Raw genomic sequence first — 20233 nt, forward strand, 5'->3', positions numbered from 1 at the left:
GACCTTACGTACTCAATGACATGTTGAGTAATCCACAGAAAGCCCAAGAAGTCACTTCAAGAGAAAATGTAAATTGTAATCAAGGTCCAGCTTGGCTCTCTTTATTAAATTATCACCTTCTTAACTGACGCGGGTGATCCATAAAAATATTATTTCAAAGAAATGAGCGGCAGATGTAACTTTTCACAGATCTAAAAACTCATTTGCTCTACACAATGTACTAATGTCGTGCTTGCTGAGATTTTATTCACAAATTAAACATGCGGTACAAAAGCCTCATCTGTAATCAATCAAAATTTATAGAGGGTCTGCCGCCTGACCAATTGGCACCAGAAAATTTACTTCCGGGGTTTTTAATGGTTGAAAACTCGCTCTCCTGTTACTAGAAAATAAAGATCAATGAAAGTTTTCAGCAAATGGCATATTTCCCCAGAACCCTTTTTCTCATTTAAAAAAAGCATTCATTCCAATTGCAGGTGTAAGGTACAGTCAACCTCAACCTCATTTGAGCAATGGTAATTTTTCAAAAGAAATCATCAATCGAAATGAGTTTTCAGTTGTTCAATGGCATTGTCGGTTTTACGAAATCGAGGGTCGGGGAACTCGAGTTCCTGAAAGCGCACATCAAAACCAAAAAAAGAAAGCAAGAAAGCATAAGTTGAGTGATCAATAATTTTCCATTCCGAAGGGTTAGGAATGTCCTTCAAATTTCATTCAGAAACACATCTCAACACATTGAAAGCTTAAAATGGACATGCTCTTGCAAATTAGATGGTTTGGTTCACAACAGAACGAGCATACTTTATACATCAAAAGAGCGTTAGGATAGAATGTCAGTTTTAAATGCTTTTAAGTTATGTTGTAAGTAAAGCCTTATGATTCACTCACGCTTATTCATCTAACGTTGAAGATCATTATGGCTTTTGACCCTAGACATCAAGGAGACAAATTTATTCATTAATTGGCCTCATGGTGAAGGGCATGAGTCCCCTTTGCCTGACCATTACTTTGGCCTGGTTAATCAATTGGTTCGGTTCAATTTCGATTTGTCTTAGAGACATGTCTGATTGATTTTGCAAAAGGGACGAAATGACAGATTTATGGTTATTTTTCCCAGTTAGCAGCCATATCGTCTGGTCAATCAACCAATAAAATAGGTATACTTATGACGAAGGGTCGCAATAAAGATCATTATTTCTATTACAATACGGTCGGTGCCTAATTAGTCTTTGTCAAACAATATTCTTTAGGCCGGGCAATAGTAACGAAATTCCTGTGATTCGTTCCTTTTTTTCGAAAAAGGGACTATAATCCCATTACATTTTAAAACGCTGTAATTGTAACGACACAAAAATTCCCAAAAAAATCTCGTTACTCGTTTTTTTATCACGCTCCAGAGTGGCAATTAATTTTTCGTTCCTCTTTTGGCAACTGAGGAAACTTGAAGCCTTTAGACAATCTTAACAGAAATTTCCCTCTTTTTATATTTTCATATATCCTAACGAAAGAAGAGCTAGGCTGAGAATTGTACTTGCTTTTAACAACGTTGATTGTGTTTGTGGTTTCAAATCTTGTTATATTTGCACTACTTTATTGTTTACATCTCCTCATTCTAATTCCGATGAACTAGAAGACCTGACTTAGAGTAAAATCTTCCTTTGGCTTAAGAATGCTGCATCAAATTGCTCAACTCTCCCCATATACTGTACATCTATGGCTTTCGGCACAGAATTCTTAAAGGGAAGTTTTATAAACTCGAGAATTTCTAATACTTTTTTTCAAATGTGAGTTTTTGTTTCATGGTTGCAAATGTTCAACAATCATTAGTTGAGACAAGGATCTTAATTTTAGATATAAAATATTTGAATGATAATAATAGTATGTACTCCAGAAGACGGTAATGCATTTCATAGTAAAACTTGGTAAGTATTTCAAAAGACGTTAAACACTGTCAAACACTATCATATATCTTCGTAGAGTCCCACAGGAATACCAGGAGTGTTGTGAAGCAAGAAGTAAGAAAACCCTTCACCGTGTCCTCTTCACGATCTCATACCTTTTTTATCAGGACGTTGGATCCATGGAATGCGCTCCCCCTGGCCACTCGTCTATCCAGTTCGTCTGCTTCTTTCAAAAAATTGGTTTGGACCGGAAGCAATTAATTTGTTTTCTTATCGTATGTGTTCTACTTCTTGAGCAGTTAACTAATACTGCTTCTTTTCCATTCTCTCGCTTTTAATATTTTTCCCAATTGTGCCATTACTCTTTTATACACATTGTGTCTGTGAGTGGCTCTCAACAATAAACAATAAACAATATTTTGAACGTTTTCGAAGAGTTTCAAATAACAGCGAAAAACTAAAACCGAAGTCAACCAATCAGTTTTCTTACATTTCATTTTCATAGAAGCAAAATCGATTTTTCAAATTAACAACCTAATTTAGGATCCCTTAACTTTGTCCGGATTCAAGGTCCCTACCCTGAATATATTTTATTTTTTGACTTTTCAATTATACCTTTCGCCCCACATATTTCAAACTTCAAGAAGGCATGAGGCATGTTATCCCCATAGAAGTGATACTGTGGAAATAGTTCAAATTTGGAGAAGACATTATTTGCTTATTATGCATTTCCATTGGTTTAGCCAAACAAATATGGCCAAGATTGGGAGTAATGCAGTGCTAAGCAATGAACAATGACAATGTTCATTAGCATGACATGTTGGCAGGAAAAATTCAGATTTTAGGTCTGTTTGAAACAAAGATAAAAACATCAATGTATCAAAGTTTGGTCCTGATCAGGCAAAAAGAACTGAAACATTGGTCATCTAAGATTTTAGTAAAAGTAATTGTAGCGAGTAACTCCATTACAGTAACGGTTGCGTAACGAATTACTCTTGTTGGCCACAATAATTGTAACTATAATCCGTTCCTTTTATTGAGGAACGACTGAGTCATAACTTACTAGTGATCAGTTTGATAGCTTGTGAACAAGCATATCATTAAATAACACCCTTTGCGTGCCTCATTCGGAAGGTCACTTTCTCGGGCTCCTTCATTGTTTAATTTGCTTCCCTCTAATATTCGTAGGGAGTATGTAGGCCTTGTTGATCCGGTTGCATCTTTCAAGTCAGTCTTGGACTTATTTTTAGATAGCATTCCAGATCAACCCTACATTCAAGGACTAGCTCGGTCTGCCGAGTCAAATTTTTTGGTGGACCAAATATCATATAAAGATTGAAAGGTGATAAATTGACAAATCATAGCCTTTCATTGTATTAGCACTGGGGATTACATTCCTTGTAGCGGTTAGAAAAGCCCGTGAAAAACCTAACCAAAAAAGGTACATTTTCCAATTTCGGGTCATGGCTTTAATTGGGCTCTAATCACCCATTTCTGCGAGTTGAACAAGAATGATAAAAGCCATGGATTGGAAAACTATGAGAGGATCTGATCCTTAAAAATAAGATGTTTTCAACTATGTCAAGCCAGTCCAAACATTGGTGGTTTTAGGCTGAATGGCTGAAGGCCGTTTGGTTGAGAAAACGAAAAACACTTGTTGAGCAGGGGATTTCTTTCATAGATCGTTCTTCTCTCATTTAGAAGCGAATAAAAAATCCATTTGTGGTGTTTCAACACCTTGATAGCCTTGACCATGAGTGTATTGATTGCATTTGTCATCATGGTGCCTGGTCTGAACTGAGGAAATGCAGTTCTAAACAATCATGTCTGGCCTACAAGATGTCATGATGGCATTAGTCCTCATGTACCATAGGGACCACTACTACTTTATAAGCCAACCTTGCATTCTAGAGACCCATCGATGGTTTTTCTATTTATATACATCGTTATGATCATCAATGTCAGACCGACTAGCGACTACTACTGATCATCTTCTTGTGAGTGCACTTTGGAACACAAGAAAATGGGAGAAAACACATTTGGCCGTCCACCCAGGGCTTCCAATTCAACGGTTTCCTCACCCACACGGGCCATATCCTAAGTTTGAGTCCTCACTTGTTAAATTAGACAAGATACGCCTGGGGTATGAACGGGGAATCAAATGGTTTAGAAATTAAAATTACTTTTATCAATTAACTAAGCAACTTGGTCGTCAAAATCATTTATCAATTATTGATTTAGATTTATTTCCAAATTTATTTTAACTTTTTTTCATTATTTTTCAGCCCGATCGAACAACTGGATCAATGTGGTAATGTGGTAATTGATTACCACGCGAGGGCTAACTTGTTTATTCCATCTAGTGCCCTGTTTCTATTACAAGTCACTTATTCAATCTAAAGTCATGTAGCAGGGTTTGAAAAGCATATGTATAGATTCAAAACTATAACATTCATAGTTCAGGCTACGATATTGCTCAAAAAGCAAAAAAACACGTAATGGCCTGGCCCCAGCCGCCTAAGAGACATTTTTGCCACTGGTGTTAAGGAAATAATAGAACCTTATGCCAGTCTCACTTATGAAAGCGAAACAGATTCGAGGCCTTAGCACCTCGTCAATAGTCCCACCGTTCATGGATTAGGCAACTTGTGGAAATGTGATAGCCCTTGTCTGTACTTGGTAATACGAGGGCAAATTTGGGACCTGAACCGTTCCAACTAAATGACAGATAAGATAGATTTACAATGGTTCTGTAGCTCTTACGTACTTAGAAATGATCTTGGACCCAAACGAGCATTTCCATCGATTCGTCGAATCCAAGTATTACGGATGGGGTTACTTTAGTGCAAAACCTGAAAATGCTCTCTCTGCCCCTCCCTCAAAATAAAATAAAAATCCGAGTCAGCTCTAGTTAAAATGACAATAGCAGATATTCCCTAATATTATCCCCTTGACCGATTGACCACTTTGCCTTATGCTTCAACCAATCAGAGTTGAGAATTACGGTCAGCGCAAAATTTAATTGGTTCTTAGGATGGGTCAAGCGGATAAGCAAAGAAAATATCAGCTAAAATTACTTATCATTGGGTCATTTTTGGGAAATGAATGGGACTGCACGTTCGTTTCATGTTGCCACTTGAGTCATGCATTTATTGCTTAGTTTGGTGTCAGTTCGAACATTCAAGCACAATTTGGCTTATGATTTGTTCTTGTATTCTTAAGATGCCCAAGTTCTTCCAGAGTTATGAGCAAATAAAAAGTTTCAGTCGGACTTATGGTCTTCTTAATACCTTGAGAGAAGAGTTCTGACAAGAAATTGCCGATATGAATTCAACTTGAAGGCAAAATATCTTAGTTTGACCGAGAACAATGCGTGCTTTTGCTACAAAATTAACGTTTTGAGTGAAGGTTGCCAAGTGACAACGTGTCCAGTAGTACCGAGGTCTTTGTGTTAATTCCTTGCAAGGTATGTGATTCATGATCGTTCATGATAGTCTTTTGACATATGATGAGAATAATCGATCATTAACCAGTCTAAGCACGGACAGAGATGTAAGGCACAAAGGTCAATAATTTGAACCCTATTGATTGGGTTCTTCACTAAGCGGAACCTAGCTTGTATCACGCCAACCTCACGTTTCAATTTTCAGCTCAATCGAAGGTTCGATTCAAAAGTTACGTGCCAGGTAGAGTGTGAATAATTTAGAGCATATAATAAATGAACTACACGCTCTCTCGTGAGTTCTTAGACACATGTATACAACGCTGTGGAAAGTTTTGAGTGTGAATAATTATTTAGCTTGAGCGTTTTAAGGAGTTTTTCCGGTTCTCTTCGATTCTCCGAGAATAGTTTTCGTGACGGAAAGTACAGACACGCTTTATTGGGATATAAATTGACAACGCCCGTGCTTGTCAGTCCTCAATATACTGTATGTCTTCACATTTGGAGAGGTTCTTGCTCAAGGAATTGAAAACTGTTTAAATTACATTGATTTTAAACTNTATGTCTTCACATTTGGAGAGGTTCTTGCTCAAGGAATTGAAAACTGTTTAAATTACAATGCACTCATTAATTTTAAACTTCGCCAATCGGTCTCAAGCTGCATTATTGTATTTTCACGCAAAAGTCATTTTTCATTCATATCAAAGCGTGACCCTATTCCAAAGATTAGATACATACGTACAAATACAATATGAGCCAAATCAATACTCACATAAGCTCCCACTGTTGTGTACGCCACCAGGCCCAAATACATGCCCAGATGCCCCAATGTGGGTCGGACCCTCTCAAGCCGATTATCGAGCATGTCCTGCATATAATTGCGCTGCAGCGCTTGCTGCAGAGCATTCGCCATGATGGAATTGTCACTTGGAGCCGGTTTGGTATGACACTATCACAGAAGGTACTGTAGGATCTATCTGGAATTAGACGAGAGAGCGGAAATTAAGACATGCATATTTATATTTACGTCCTTACAAGAGCTCCCTAATCAGGGTGGGAACCTGTCTGCCCTGACTTTGACACATTGCTTGTTTGTGATTGCTGAGCAATCTTGTAGTAATTATTACCAGACCAAATGAAACGAGTCTGGACCCTTTTCTTCTTTGTGAACGAAGCCTTCCTTTCCGTTCCCTGTTTTTGACAAGGAGCTCACGAGAAAAGTGGTTCCATTTCAAGGAAACGAACGGTGGGACAGAAGGGAAGGAGTTGGAACAACCCAGGCAATATCTTAGTTCGATGATTCTAATGAAATCATTTCGAGGATCCATTTCCTAGACAGGGACAACTTGCACCGCTCTCTCATAACGGACAGATGGAACCAATGCGTCCCAATGCGTCCCAATGTCCCACCGAGGAGAGTGGAAAAGGTGGGAAAGTTTTCCCAGGCCAGAACTTTCCACCGTGTCACGAAATCTTGGATGAAAACAAAAAGGAACCACGGTGCTTCACGAACAATTCCAGGAACAAAACTAGATTACCTCTCTGTTCCACAATGTCATTTTTACGAACCACTACCGACCAAGTCTCTTGGTTTCCCAAACCATTTGCACCATCGTTCCCAGAGTCTTTGACCCATTTCGTTGGGTTTGGTGCAAGATTTGGGATCTATAGCTGCTGCTCCGCTTCGTTTCCACCTGGCCTTTTCCATAATGAGATCGTGTTGCTGCAGAACAAATTTGGGCGAGTTTTGTGTGTGGAATGCGCCAGGTCGTTCCTTGTTTCTTGTTCCTCGCTTGCGCTGATGGAAATGTAAACATGTGTCTGGCACATTCATTGTTCAATGGCCTGATGAAATCGTTCCACCGGTGTGGACTATTAATCAGAGCCCACTCTAATGAGAAATGATTCTCTCGTCCTCTGGTTGTCGTTATGCAAATGAAGGTGATTACCCATGAGCGTCAAGCCAAGACCACCTGGCACACAAAAAAAACCATGAAGACCCCTTTTCGCCTCATAATCCCAACAGCGCGAGCATACTCGTTACTTGATCCACTTTACTCATTTTTTATGAGGATTAGTTTTTCCAAAAGGAGAAGAGATAAAATATGGTTGAGAAAGTGTCACTTTTTAGTCGTATCATTCCATCAAAGTAATATACATGGAAAATGATCATGCTCATAACGCTATCATTTAGAGCTTGTTAGTATAAGGGATCAAATCCATAACTTGAGTGACCCTAAATGCATCTTTGAGACACGTATTGAAAGTTATGTTCGTACATCCGATTGACATGTGGAACATCAATAAAAAAGATCCTCCCGTACTTTCTTGGCCAAGATTTGATTTGAAATGACCCTTGGACTAGAGTTTAGTGCAGTGCACATCATATTCTGCTGAGCCAGCAACTGCTCATCGTTTTACTAATGATTCTACGTCGGTAGAGGCTCATCAGAAATTATTTCAATTATGCATCCCCTTCAGCTCGTCAAGGCTTGGAGTGCATCCATTAAATGAAAAAAAGGTAACCAAATACCTATATATTCTATCGAAAAGTAAACGAAATGAGAACAGCTATATGGTGGGTTGGCTTAGACGAAGGACCACTACAAAAATAGACTGACCTGGTTTAAACCAGAACGTTCCTTTTCCGTCCCAATCAGGAAAAATCAGTTTTTCTTTGCACAATCTATGCTTTACATTGGAAAACACGTATTTCAGTTTCATCAAATATCAGCATAATTTTTTTAAAAAACAAATGAGCATTCTCCAGCCTATTACTTTTTGGGGGGACTTCCTTACCACTGCTAGGATTGGAATTTACTGAATTATTTTGTCTCGAGTTTTCATGGCTCATAATAATGGTATAATATCTTACACTGTGTTGATTTCAAAAAGGTTTGCTGACAATCAGCCAGCCTTGGCCTCTTTGTCCACTTTTGAACATGTTCTTGTCCAGACAAGATTTCACTGAAGCTCAGCCCGAACTTTAGTGTTCAGATCAAGAAGGTCGATTTCGAAAATCCTCCATGACCGATCGACCAACAAGTTTGGCTGCAATACAATGGTCAAGATACCGGTTCGATATTCTCTATAATCTCATAGATTAACATACGCTTTCATCGCCATTGTTACACACGCCTAGAATAATGAGAACAGCTGGCGTTGTCTCAACATTTCCAGGAAGCAACATAAACAATCAAAGTCGTTCCCCATCCCTCGCCTAAAAAGTAAAATGTATCGAGAATTCGTCTTTTCTTAAGACAGACACTTTTATGACACATTTTGCATTTCTGCCCCCGAGTTCATTCCATTATTCATCAGCTTTGTGGGCTTTGAAAGTGATCCATCCCCGCTTGTTTACATAACGAGATTGGATCTTGAATGGAACACGAAGCAACGGAGAAGCTTGTCGGACACGTCAGGTGTGGTGTGTGTTCCATCTCCTTGGCACTCACATGAAGGAAAAAAAGGTTTCGTTTGCACATACAAGGAACACCCTGGACACATAAAGTCGACAAGGAGCAGGAACAAAAAAGCTCACCTCGAACAAGAAATGCTGCTGGTACCCGGATGTGTTTAACTTCCGTTTATTGCTCGAAAAGAAGCATTGGAATCCGGTGGAGATAGCTTTGGACCCTACTCGATCCTGGGATGCATGTGAGGAACATTATTACAATTCCGTCTGAGAGAAAGAAAAGTGCTAAACTAATGTTGATCAAACCATGAATAACTTTAAGCCGTGTCACGAAGATAGGCCGGGAAATAAATGGCGTTATCATTTATTGACCACTTGCAAGATCAATCCCATTCCGTTCATGTTTAAAAGGATGTACTGAGATTTCGTTTTCTCTTGAACTACTTTGGTCAAAGCTTTCTCTTTGTAACCAAGGGATGGCTCTATTCAATATTTATGAATATCTTATTATTAGGTTAGTTATGTATGGTATATTTGTAATGACAACATCATAATCATAGATATATAAAATTTTGGATTAGATGATATATTTCGTACTGTATACGTATCTATGTAAAATGCTAAAAAAGGAAACGATCATTTTCAGCGCCCTGAAATTAGGTCTTGAAAATAGGATTTGTTGGATCTTCATTCTTCTTTACCCGCTGTTTATTGCATTTCTTTTAACTTTGCATGTCTACAAAGATTGTTTCTGACAAGTGACATTTTTGTCTAGATGAGTTTTCAGCCATAAAGCACACGATCTTTATACGAAACAAGTAGGACAACCCTTATTGTACGAATATTGAAAAAAAAATCTCCAAAAATAAGAAAAACAACGGAACCTTTGACAAATATCTCTTTCATCTACGTTTGGAATGTTTAAAGCCTTCTTTGAAATTGAGGATGTCGCACTTTACTCCAAGAAAGCCTACACGTCCTAACAGTTTGTAGATCAGTGAACTTCATGTCTTCAAAACAGACCCTACAGTGCAAAGATTGACAACCCTCTTGGTCACCATCAGTCAAGTTCCAAGTCGCCGGGCTTTCAGTCGTGTTTATTTTGAAGGGGAAGTACCACCCGGCTTTTTAGTCCCAATGGCAACAATGCCTCCCAAGGGAAGAGATAATGGAAATGGGGTGAATTCTGTACCTATCCCTAGATCCAAATGGCGGGTTAACTGATGGGAGGGGTATAAACGGGCTTGAACTTAAGATTTTTTCCTTGTCCTTCTGGGACAGAGAGGCGTGGATGATCTCCTAAAAGCCTTATGAGGCTATAAAGTGGTAACAATCGCCAACTTTTAATTCTTGACATTCGATTTTGTGTTAAAGGCTGAGAAACGCTCTATGTTCGTATGAACCTAGATAGACCAAGGGATATAACCTTAGTACCTCGACGCATGACCAGTTTTATATAGTTAGGGCATTTTCACGTGTGAGCAAAAAGTTGACCATTTCTCAAAAAAGAAACTTTTAATTTTCAAATGCACAATGAGTCAAAATAAAGTCTTTCGTTTTCAGCCAGAATCTCCAATAATTCCACTGTTATCAAGCACTCCAACTCTACCTAATGACCTTTTGATAGCGGGTCGTATATTTGCCGATGTTATTAAAAAATGAAAAGCTTTGTAAAAAAAATCTACCAAACTAATTCTAACGACAATTTTTGCAACTAAAAGTGTACAAACACTTAAGCAATATCCATCCATACATACATCATAACTTGAAGAAAAGTTGCCGAAAATCCCCCCTTTTTTTAATTCAGACTGAAGGAAATGGCATTCATGTACTGCAATGGTATCAGACTTATTTGTTATTATCTTATTATCAATCTGGGCCATATTTCTGTTATTTGAGCTAAAGAGGGGGATTTGTAGCCAAGTTTCTTTCAAATTGTGACGAGGAATGTACGACCCAACAATATGCAGCTTCATCGAGAGGTTCGAGTATGGTATTACTACTTATTGCACAAATCTCGAGTCAAATGTCCTAAATGCAAAAAAATACTAGGCAGAAAATATGCAACAAATGTCCCTTCAAAAAAGGGCTATTCAGCATATAGTATTTCTCATTTTTGAGTTGTCCTTAAAGTTAAAATTTACCCCGGCAAGAGTGAGTGGAAAACATTGTGTTTGTTGGATTCGGCAATGCGGAAAAGATGAGTACAACCGATAAAAAAAGCCAGATCAAACAACCTTTCACTGTGGCCGTAAATAAAACTCAGGCGATTAGCTTTATTTGATAATCCTCCTTGATTGTCCTATTACTCCTCAACATCATTTTTACGCTTCCTCTTCTTTCAAAGCAAAAAGCTTTACCGGTTGAAAGCAGAAAACAATTTTTTATAAAGTTACTAAGCAAACCTAATCCATAACAATTTCTTCAGATTTGCTCCGAATAAGGGTTTAAATTCTGAGCCCTTTGGTTGATTTTGCTAGGTCTGGGTCACTATCTTGTTTAAAACAATGTTGAGCTTGAATGCATCTCCACCAACTTTTGGGTACTTTCTGGACGAGGTGCTGTGGTCAAATATTATGTGGTGGGAAATTTTAAGTTGAAATCCACTGGGAGATTTGCTCTAGGTCAAGGAAAATCTTACCAGATATTCCAACAGGCTTCATAAATCATTAGGATGAGCTTCTGGACGTGAAAGCATAAAAGAACAAGTAAAAGGGTGACTACGTAGTTTTATGGATCGAGTATTCGATGATGACATTTGAAGTCTGAGGTGGATCAAATAGACATTTTTTTATATTCGTTTATCTCGAACTTTTCGTATAGATGTGGCTTAAATTGAACACAATATACAATGAACAAGACATTGGAGTAACCACTGAAGACCGCTTTTGCCTCAGTATACGTGATAAATTTTAAAGAACTAGATGAAAAAAGGGACTCTCAATTATACAGATCTTTAATCTGTACCTCATGATGATTCATGAGGGGGCAGGGAAAGGTAGGAAGAAATACTTCTTGTCGTAAAGGAGGGAAGAATCGTGGCGTAGTGGGCATTTGAAATTCACTTTTTGTATTCTTTTTTGAAGGTATTTCCTGTCGGCAATGTCTTTCAAAATTATTATATCCCACATTTGGGGGGTAGATTAATGGGGTTAGGCTGATTTCTAGCTTTCAAGGTGGTATTTTGTTACCTAGGGGGTGTAATAATCAACCCTTTGTTTCCTGATACGAAAAGTTATCCTTTATGGTTTATGTGGACCCATGGCAGGAGTCATTTTTTGGATTGTTATATTACAATTCATTTAGGAAAGATCTTTTACTTGAGCCTTTACTCTGAATTTTTTATTGTCGATTTGAGGCATTCATTCATTTCACACAGCAGTTATTGCACATCCACCAATATTATTTTTATCGGTTTTTTAACACTCTACATATATTTTGAGACTTCGTTTATGAACAGTATCTTATAAATTAGTGAAGGACACATGGTTCCACTCATTGGTAGAAGTAGATTTAGACAAACCTAATGTGTCGCAAATGGTCAAATAATCAGCAATTTCAAAATATTGAAGTATGGGTGACCTGAAGGATCAAAATACCAAGTCCCAAGTGTAGACGTCCACCCGAGGGTATTTTTAGAAAAAGTTGTTCAGAAAAAAATGCAATTTGGAGTTTAACGCCTTCAAATGTGAATGAGGGTCGAGCAATTTAAGACCTCATAATTGCTCCTGAGAATCTTCAAATCGTGTTTTCTTGGCCCATTTATGAAAACCCCCTCGTGTTCCACTCGTCTGGTTTGTGGCAGATGATCTTAATGTCCGACTTCACCTCATTCATAATGGCCTCCATAATGTTATGCTGGCTTGAGGTTCAACCCGCAAGATTTTTTTATGAGTTCAACGAGTAATTTCATTGCCAGATGTAAATCAAAGGCCAGTCAGGCACAGTCGACTCCCAGCTCAAGGGAAGTTTCTGGCCTTTTTCATCCTCCCCTCCCCTCCATCCAAAGTTCGATGTGCACTCAGTCTTTACATACAGTACGCACATTCACATACAGAGTAGTTCTTTGCAAATGCAATTTCAATCTCAGATAAGAAAAATCCCCGTTTGCATATCCCAGAGAGCTTTGAATTTGCATCGGAAGATGGTCTTTTTGGTAGTCCCTTTGACAGCCTTGACGGAGTGGAATACGTTAGCTACTTCCAGATTCAAATAGGTAGCTAATATAATAATAAGAATAAGAAGAAGAAGAAGTGGAGATCGTTGTGCCAGCATTGGAGGTGATGATGTGTTAGGTTCCATTGTTTTCCTTGGGTGTTTTACGACCCTCTAGAGGCCTTTGTTTGCCACGTTCTCACTCTTCAACGAGGAGATGGATCCACTTGGAACACGATTTCTCTTGGGAGGGAAAAGTTCGCACAACAAACAAGTGCATTCGATTACTCCCAAAGCCGATTCTAATCCACTATTGTACTCGTATCTATACATATAAGTGCCACGCGGAACTGGGCTTTAAACTAAGGCTCTCGACTCGACTAATGGATCCACATTCGCATTCAGGCGATTGGATTCCGAAGGCTTTTTCTATTACCCTTCAGTTCAAACACCTTTTGTTGGGGGGTGACCCTCTCAAAACCTGCTGAGTTGTCCTTTGAAATCCGTTGTGGCTTACCTTCCATTCAGAGTGAAGTTTCACATGCAATCCCGGTGTCTGTTCCACTCTGGATAATCAACAACCACTGGAACTCAATTCCTCGCTGAAACATTCATTCACAATGTCATCCAAAGCACACATTCCGTCAATGAGAGCGAGTCGAAGGTAAATGAACCTTCTGCCGGGGAACGAGGCAAACCACATCCACTCGATGAACAGACGCACTACCACCCTCCAAGTCTGGTCTAGGACTCCGGTCTGGGAAGCTCTGGGAGGGAAGGAATTTTGCAATAGAAGTGGTGACCCCAACTATTCAAAACAACACCACCGAGATCTCATGGAACGTTCGTTCGTTCCACTCTTCACCATGGTTCTCTTCGCACTATTAGCTTCCTCGGAGAAGTCTCCTGAGCGCACCGTCAAACGCCAACAAAGCAAGCGCGAGTGAGCTCTGGGAACAACCCGGAAACGGGAACAACTCCGCTTTATTTGGGCGATTGAGTGATCGCGGCACAGATCTGGTCTGGAGGATCGAGTTTCTCAGGAGAAGGAGTGACCCTTACTCAGAGTTCATGCAAACCTACAATTCTAGTTCTTGGGAGCATTGAGTAGTCAAGGGCAGTGCTGTTCAAAGTTCAATATATATTTATCACATTCTTCAGGGTGGTATTTTAGAGCATTTTTAGATGGTTGGTTATAGTCATATGGGAAGGATGAACATGCGTCTAGTCATCCTCGGAAGGCACATATTCCTCTTCGCTGGTCTCGTCGTGACTGATGTCTTTGACATCGGAATCATCATCGATGAAGGAACCATCATACTCTGAACCGGATCCTTGGGGCTTGCCTTTCTTGGCAGCGGCAGCCGTTTTGGCTTTTCTTTTGGGACGTGGATTGGTGGTGTGCTTGTATTCTTTGCGATGCTGGGGGTTCTTCCGATAACAGTTCTTTCCAAAATCACACTCCGGACGATCATCATCACTTCCAGCAGTCTGGTCACTTTCGTTGTCGCTGTCGTCATCGCTGTCGCTGACCTGAAACATGGTGATGAACTGTTCGTTTATGGATGAGTTATAATTTCAAGGGCAAGATGATACGAACCTTGGGAACCTTGGGATCACTGTCATAATCCCGGTCCCCAGGATGGGACAACTCTTTGCGATGTTGGGGATTCTTGCGGTAACAATTGGATCCAAATTGGCATTGCTTTCGCCTTCGAGTAGCTAGAAGTAGCCCAAAGAACTTTCAGTCTCGGCTCTGTGATTTCTAAATCATATTCCTTTTTTTTAATCATTAAGTAATCACCTCACCTGATTTAGGCTTAGATACGGTATTAGACTTTTGGGTGGGTTTCTTGAGCGAAGCCGCAGGCACCATCTCGAAGTCTTCATCCGTATCACTTTCAGAGGAAGACACAGCGTGTTTACCACGTGGGCTCGCTTGTGGCTTCTTCCCGGCAGTTTTATTCTTCTCATCCCGTTGTCCACGAGAATCTTTCCGAGGCGGGACCTTCTTCTTAGCGCTCGGCTTGTTTACAGGAGTCTTGGCAGGGCGTTTCTTCGGCACTCTGGAATCATCCTCAGTCTCCTCGTCTTGGTTATACTGTGGTTTTTTCTTGCCTTTCATGGCAATGTTCTTGGATTTAGAAGAGGTCTGAGTAGGCTTTCTGGAATCATCTTCGGTTTCTTCATCTTGATCATACTGGGGCTTCTTCTTACCTTTCACGGACATGTCCTTAGATTTAGCCGAGTTCTTGGCTGGTCTTTGGGTATCCTTTTTCTCTTTTTTTCTTTCTTCGGGTGTACTTAACATGGCACTCTCGATGCTTAGACTCTTCATCCACTTGGGTAAATCTCTTTTTTTGGCAATTTCCACAGGATTGCCTTCTTTGAGTATTTCCAAGACGGCCTTACTTTTGGAGGTAGAGGCTTTCACTTCACCATTTGAATGGATGGCCCCCTTTTCACTTCCTGAGGCAACTTTTTGATCGCCCTTTGGTTTATCCTTTGGTTTATCCTTTGGTTCATCCTTTGGCTCATCCTGTGAGTCGTCATTCAAGTCGCAATCCATCTCTTCTTCTTCATCTTCAGCGTCTGCAGAGTCATCTTTTGAACTTTCGACAGGACTGTCTTTCGTGCTACTTGGGGAATCTTTTTTCATCTTCATCTCTTCTTCGGCGGATTCAACATCCTGACTTTCCGGAGGACTCTTCGAAGCACTGATTTGGGGGTCATCCTTAAGACTTTTGATTGGATTCGGCTTTAAATCGCTTTTGGCTTCATTCTTCGAGGACTTGTTGCTCACCACTTTCACTTGAGAACAATTGCTCTTCTCAGCCTGGTCCTTGGCCTTGACTTGAGTTTTAGACTGAGGGAGAGGGGCACTTTTGGGTCTAGAGTTGGTCCCTGTCATCACCATTCTTACCTTAAATATATACTTGTTAATGGCCAAGGAGAATTGCAAGCCATCCACGATCTTCACTCTCTCTCCAGGCATCAAAGCCTTAAAATCTCCGAATTTATCATGATAACAAGGCTTGGCCTCATGAACCGCTTCCAAGATCCAGGATTTGGACTCTTTAGTCAAGGTGATCTTAGCCATTTTTCGCGACATTCCAGCCTCGGCAATCTGTAACAATTGTCCTCGGCCCAAAACCACAGATTGCCCGGGTTGGCCTTCAATTTTGATGGCAGTATCTTCATCTTCATCCTGATGTCCATCCACTCGTGACAACTCCATGGTTCTAAGCCTGAAGTATGAAGCTGATAATCCAGACCAAAGCTGGAGAAAAACTGAGCGAAATATGAGTCATGGGATCTCGGATTGCATGAAGAGTGACGTCAAAAAATCAGGATAGAACACGTCGCGACAAGTCGGATGAAGGATATTCGATCTAGGGCCAATCCAGCCTTTTCAGGGGCCTGTCCGCTCTCTTTCTCATTTCAAAATGGGCTTGGGTGAAGGGTCAGGTGAATCGTCTTAACCAATATATGCCTCTAATATCCTGGTTTAAGGCAGCGGCTTCGATTTCGTTACCTGCTTTTCGTACTTGATTCACTGATTTGCTGTCTGCTGGACTGACACCTCAAAACATGCCATTTATTTCGTTGAGTGTCTGGCCGAAAGGCATGTAAAAGTAGGTCAAATATGTCGTGGAAAACGCGTGATTGGCTGTAATTCAAGTTTTGATAGGGGTTTTGATGTCAGAGTGAGTGGCACATGAGCCAATTTGGCAGCCCTGAGTCCGCCAAAATAAAGAGAATATAATTCACACAACCTCGGTAGTCCAGAGTCCATTTGAAGGTAAATTACCCTGCTTCAGCCAAATCATAACAAGTTTTAGTGTCCTTGGAATGGGTCAAACAAGATATCAGTTGACAAATCAGCGTTTTAGAAAATAGAACAGAATTCATGAGCACATCTTGACAACTTCATTCTTTTATTCTTGTATCGATATTTGTATATGATGTTTAGACGATGCTTGTCAAGTGATCGCGTTCATGTACAACTGACGTTATTCCATGGAGTAAAATCAAAGACAACATGACCAGCCATACGACACTGTGCATGTATTGAATTATGACATTTATGTCGTTTTACCTCCTTGTCTGAGCAAATATCATAGTGGTATTGAGCCAATGTGCTAGTTCGTTCACCGAATTACTCCAAATATTTTCATTTTGTTGGGTTTTGTAGCACAGCTCACTCAAAATCACTTGATTACAGAAAATTCAATGGGCGGATGGTGTGAGTTGACCGTGATGTTTGTCTTAGTTCTCCCTCCCCAAAATGCCCAAATCAGGGTGCCGGACCACATTTTTCCTAGAATTTCCTTCAATTGACATCCCCTATAGGTTTAGACATTTTACAATTTGACATGACAAGAGTGCTAAGCTCAGGTTCGTGGGTTCGATCCCAGGTCTCCCCCCCCCCCCTTCTAGTGGATCATCGCCTCAAATGGCGGCCCCAAACCAGAATGGGACGAAATAAATATATACATATTGTAAAATTGTAAAAACAAACCTGTGATCCAATAAGAAAGATCTCGCAATAAAGAGTTTAAAAAAAAAAACAAGATACTCGGTCATGTTTCTGAGGGAGCAACAAAAGAGCATTAACATTTTTCGATTCATCAAACTTGGATCGAATTCTCGGCTTTCTGAACATGCAAAAAAATGTGAAGCATCCTTTAAGTCAGATTTCGACAATTTTTTGATCAAATACCTTATCAACCCTACATTACGAACTTTTAGAAATATGGACTGTGAAAGGACTTCTCGCCAAATCAACCTGCTCTTGGTCATGGAGACTCTGAGCCACTTTTCGAAATAAAGTAATGAATAGGACCGGCCAAAACATGCACATAAATATGGCATTTCTTGACCCCAAATTTGCACAAAAATTGGTAAATTACCTATCCTAAACATAGTCATCGACTAGTTCTGGGGGTCTGGAAGGGCCTTCCATATTTTTTGCCTTCCATATCAGACACTATGAAGATGAAAAGGAAAATTGTAACATAATGTCTTCCAGCACCTGGATTTGAAGGTGCTCTCCCTAAGTAGCAGGTTCTTGCCTTGTCCATGGTGCCTCCTACCCTGATCAGCAGGTCTCGGGGAGAAAAATTCTTTTTGAGGGCCAAATAATCACTAGCAAATTTCTCAGACGCAAAGATATCAGCCTGTTTAAAAGGAAAAAACACATAAAAAGACAATATGAGGCTCATTTTGCAAAAATTTTCAGTAAATTTCATTACTTCAAAATCTTAAAAATCAAAAGCTCTCAAAGTCGTCTCCTAACTTGGACCCCAAAAATATAACACCCTTAACCATGCAAGTTTCTAGATCGTCAATCCCCCCCCTTTTGTGTGTATGTAACCATGTTGGTTTTAACTTGATTCGAGAAGATACCAGATATAAGCATGAGACGACCAATCCAATATTTTGATAATCCCAAAAAATCCTTGAAATCAAATTGAGTTCAAAGAAAAAGAGCTATTTAAGATAAATGGAAAACATAGGCATTAGATTACAAAAAGTACTTTCTGTTGAAGAGATTTTTAAAAACTCAGGCAATAAGATTTAATTTTTTTTTTCTCTAAAATACGAAATACAAATCGAAATACGACCAATCAAAGAAACTTGGTCATTTGTGCAAGGAGTACTGAAGAATCTATATCTATAATGTCAAACGCACCCTGAATGTCTAAGAACACACCCAGTGTGTATTGTCCTTGAAGTATGCCAGATTCAATTTTATCACAGACCTCAGAAAGGGCCGAGTCTGAGCTCTTTTGCTTTCGAAAGGCAAGCTGCCGTTCATAGAGCGTATTCTCAAGCAAGTGCTTGTCCTCCAGTTGCCCACCATCCCTATATGGCAACTCATGTCTTTTAATCTTCTACAGGGTGGAAAGAAATTAAGGGCCGCTCTTTGTCGCTTCTGAAAATTCTACTCCCTAACTCAAAGCATGATTTGATCAGATTGAATCTCCAGTTTTCATCAAAAGGGATTATTGAAAAACCTAACACCATACCACGAATGATCGGATTTTACTCCTAAGGAGATTGGTAACCTTCTGATGTTTAGTCACCTAAAGATTGAGTCTTGAAAATCCAGATTTCGGCCATCGGTCCGGTCTGTTCTAAAAGGATTTATAGCATTTCCATGAGGGTCTCCACTTTCCAATGGTTTGAGGATGAACACTGAAAGGCTCACCAACGTTCCTTTATCTTTGCCGGCCTTCAGGATGCCCTTAGCCTTGGTTCTGACCTTCAGACTGCGCTCACTTGAATTTTCAGACATTGTTTTGACGGCACTTTATCAGAGGGCTACCCATCGCCTCCAGTATATCGTCAAACCATTTGCAATATGTCATTAGGTTCTTGACAATTCCTCTTAATGAATGCTTGTGGTTTAATGTCAAAAGAATCTTCGAGTAGGGAGAAATGTTGTGAAAAATAGCCATGGAGGCCCTTAATTTCTTTACACCCTGTAAGTGGTAGTAATATATGCGTTCCAGAGCATTTCAATTTTTCACAAAGGATCCCCTTGGTGAAATCTCACTATTTTTATATTTTCAACAATATAAATAACTTTGTAAAAATCAACCGCCTTAGTTATTGCCTGGGGATGGGGGTGTCGCCGTTTCGTGGCCGAACGTTGGGAGCGTTCTGTAGCCGTCGTAGCCGTCCTTGTTCTCTTCGGATGCGGCCCTACCATGTCAAGAAGTTTGCAAGGGCCGCAACAAAAAATAACACCAATTCGACCACTCTGATGGTGTGGTCGGTAGCTCCCAATTGTCGTAAGACAAAACCCACGCACAAGGGGACGATTGCGAGATATTTGTAGGTGTTCAAGTCGTAGGGGTCCATCCTCCCCTCGGCCGTCACATTTGAACTGAACAAGAGAAAGAGACGGTTATATATTTAGGCAAGCGCTGTTACCAGCAAACAAACTTGCCTGCCAATGCCAGTGATGCTAAATTGGCGTTTCAAACTGGTTTTAACGAGGGTGATCCTCAGATAGCAATCCGAAAGAAGGGTCAGCTTCTCGAAAACGTGTTTGAAGCCCCAAATTTGCATCACTGACACTGGTACAAGCAAACAAACGAACCTGCCAGAGCTTGGCTAATATGGGTGAAACTTTGTTGGGCCTTCTCTATTCTTTTAATTCTTGCATAGCTCACCGGTGCTCAAACGAGTAGATGTGAGGTGTATGCATTCGCATGTTTGAAAGGCTTTTTCTACCTTGACTTCAATGTGCCCATTCATCTGCCGCTAATGATTTGGTTTTTGTTGAGATATTCATCAAGATGGACCGGG

At 40.0% G+C, this 20233-nt stretch overlaps 2 protein-coding genes across 4 annotated transcripts in view; both read right to left on the bottom strand.

Annotated features, from left to right (window-relative positions):
- The window catches only part of LOC131880412 (potassium channel subfamily K member 18-like), a 31980-nt gene extending 18168 nt beyond the window's left edge, over positions 1-13812 (bottom strand). Inside the window, exons 1-2 of one of the 2 annotated variants that reach the window (XM_059227044.1) lie at positions 13431-13812; positions 6116-6320 (exon numbers count right to left, since the gene is read on the bottom strand). In XM_059227044.1, the coding sequence (XP_059083027.1) occupies positions 6116-6256 (141 nt within the window). In that variant the 5' untranslated portion in view covers positions 6257-6320; positions 13431-13812. The remainder of the gene's footprint in view (positions 1-6115; positions 6321-13430) is intronic. The other variant, XM_059227043.1, reaches the window with a different exon arrangement.
- A 222-nt stretch (positions 13813-14034) lies between these two features.
- Positions 14035-16491, bottom strand: LOC131880411 (aprataxin and PNK-like factor). 2 transcript variants are annotated; one of them, XM_059227042.1, is made up of 4 exons: positions 15837-16491; positions 14723-15779; positions 14514-14635; positions 14035-14446 (listed from the first exon to the last, which is right to left on the bottom strand). In XM_059227042.1, the coding sequence occupies exons 1-4, from the start codon at positions 16149-16151 to the stop codon at positions 14138-14140; spliced, it is 1803 nt and encodes a 600-aa protein (XP_059083025.1). In that variant the 5' UTR covers positions 16152-16491; the 3' UTR covers positions 14035-14137. The 2 variants fall into 2 exon arrangements, with proteins under 2 accessions (XP_059083025.1, XP_059083024.1); XM_059227041.1 differs by having other exon boundaries at positions 14723-16490.
- Positions 16492-20233: the final 3742 nt, after the last annotated feature.

Source organism: Tigriopus californicus, chromosome 5 (genome assembly GCF_007210705.1).
Source record: "Tigriopus californicus strain San Diego chromosome 5, Tcal_SD_v2.1, whole genome shotgun sequence".
NCBI lineage: Eukaryota > Metazoa > Arthropoda > Copepoda > Harpacticoida > Harpacticidae > Tigriopus > Tigriopus californicus.

What these genes read in the sequence shown, in the direction of transcription:
- LOC131880411 (XM_059227041.1), bottom strand. Translation starts at nt 16,151, where the DNA reads ATGGAGTTGTCACGAGTGGATGGACATCAGGATGAAGATGAAGATACT. An exon ending in CGTATCTAAGCCTAAATCAG is followed by an intron (nt 14,636 to 14,722) that starts GTGAGGTGATTA and finishes GGCTACTTCTAG; the next exon opens with CTACTCGAAGGCGAAAGCAA. An exon ending in GTGATCCCAAGGTTCCCAAG is followed by an intron (nt 14,447 to 14,513) that starts GTTCGTATCATC and finishes ACCATGTTTCAG; the next exon opens with GTCAGCGACAGCGATGACGA.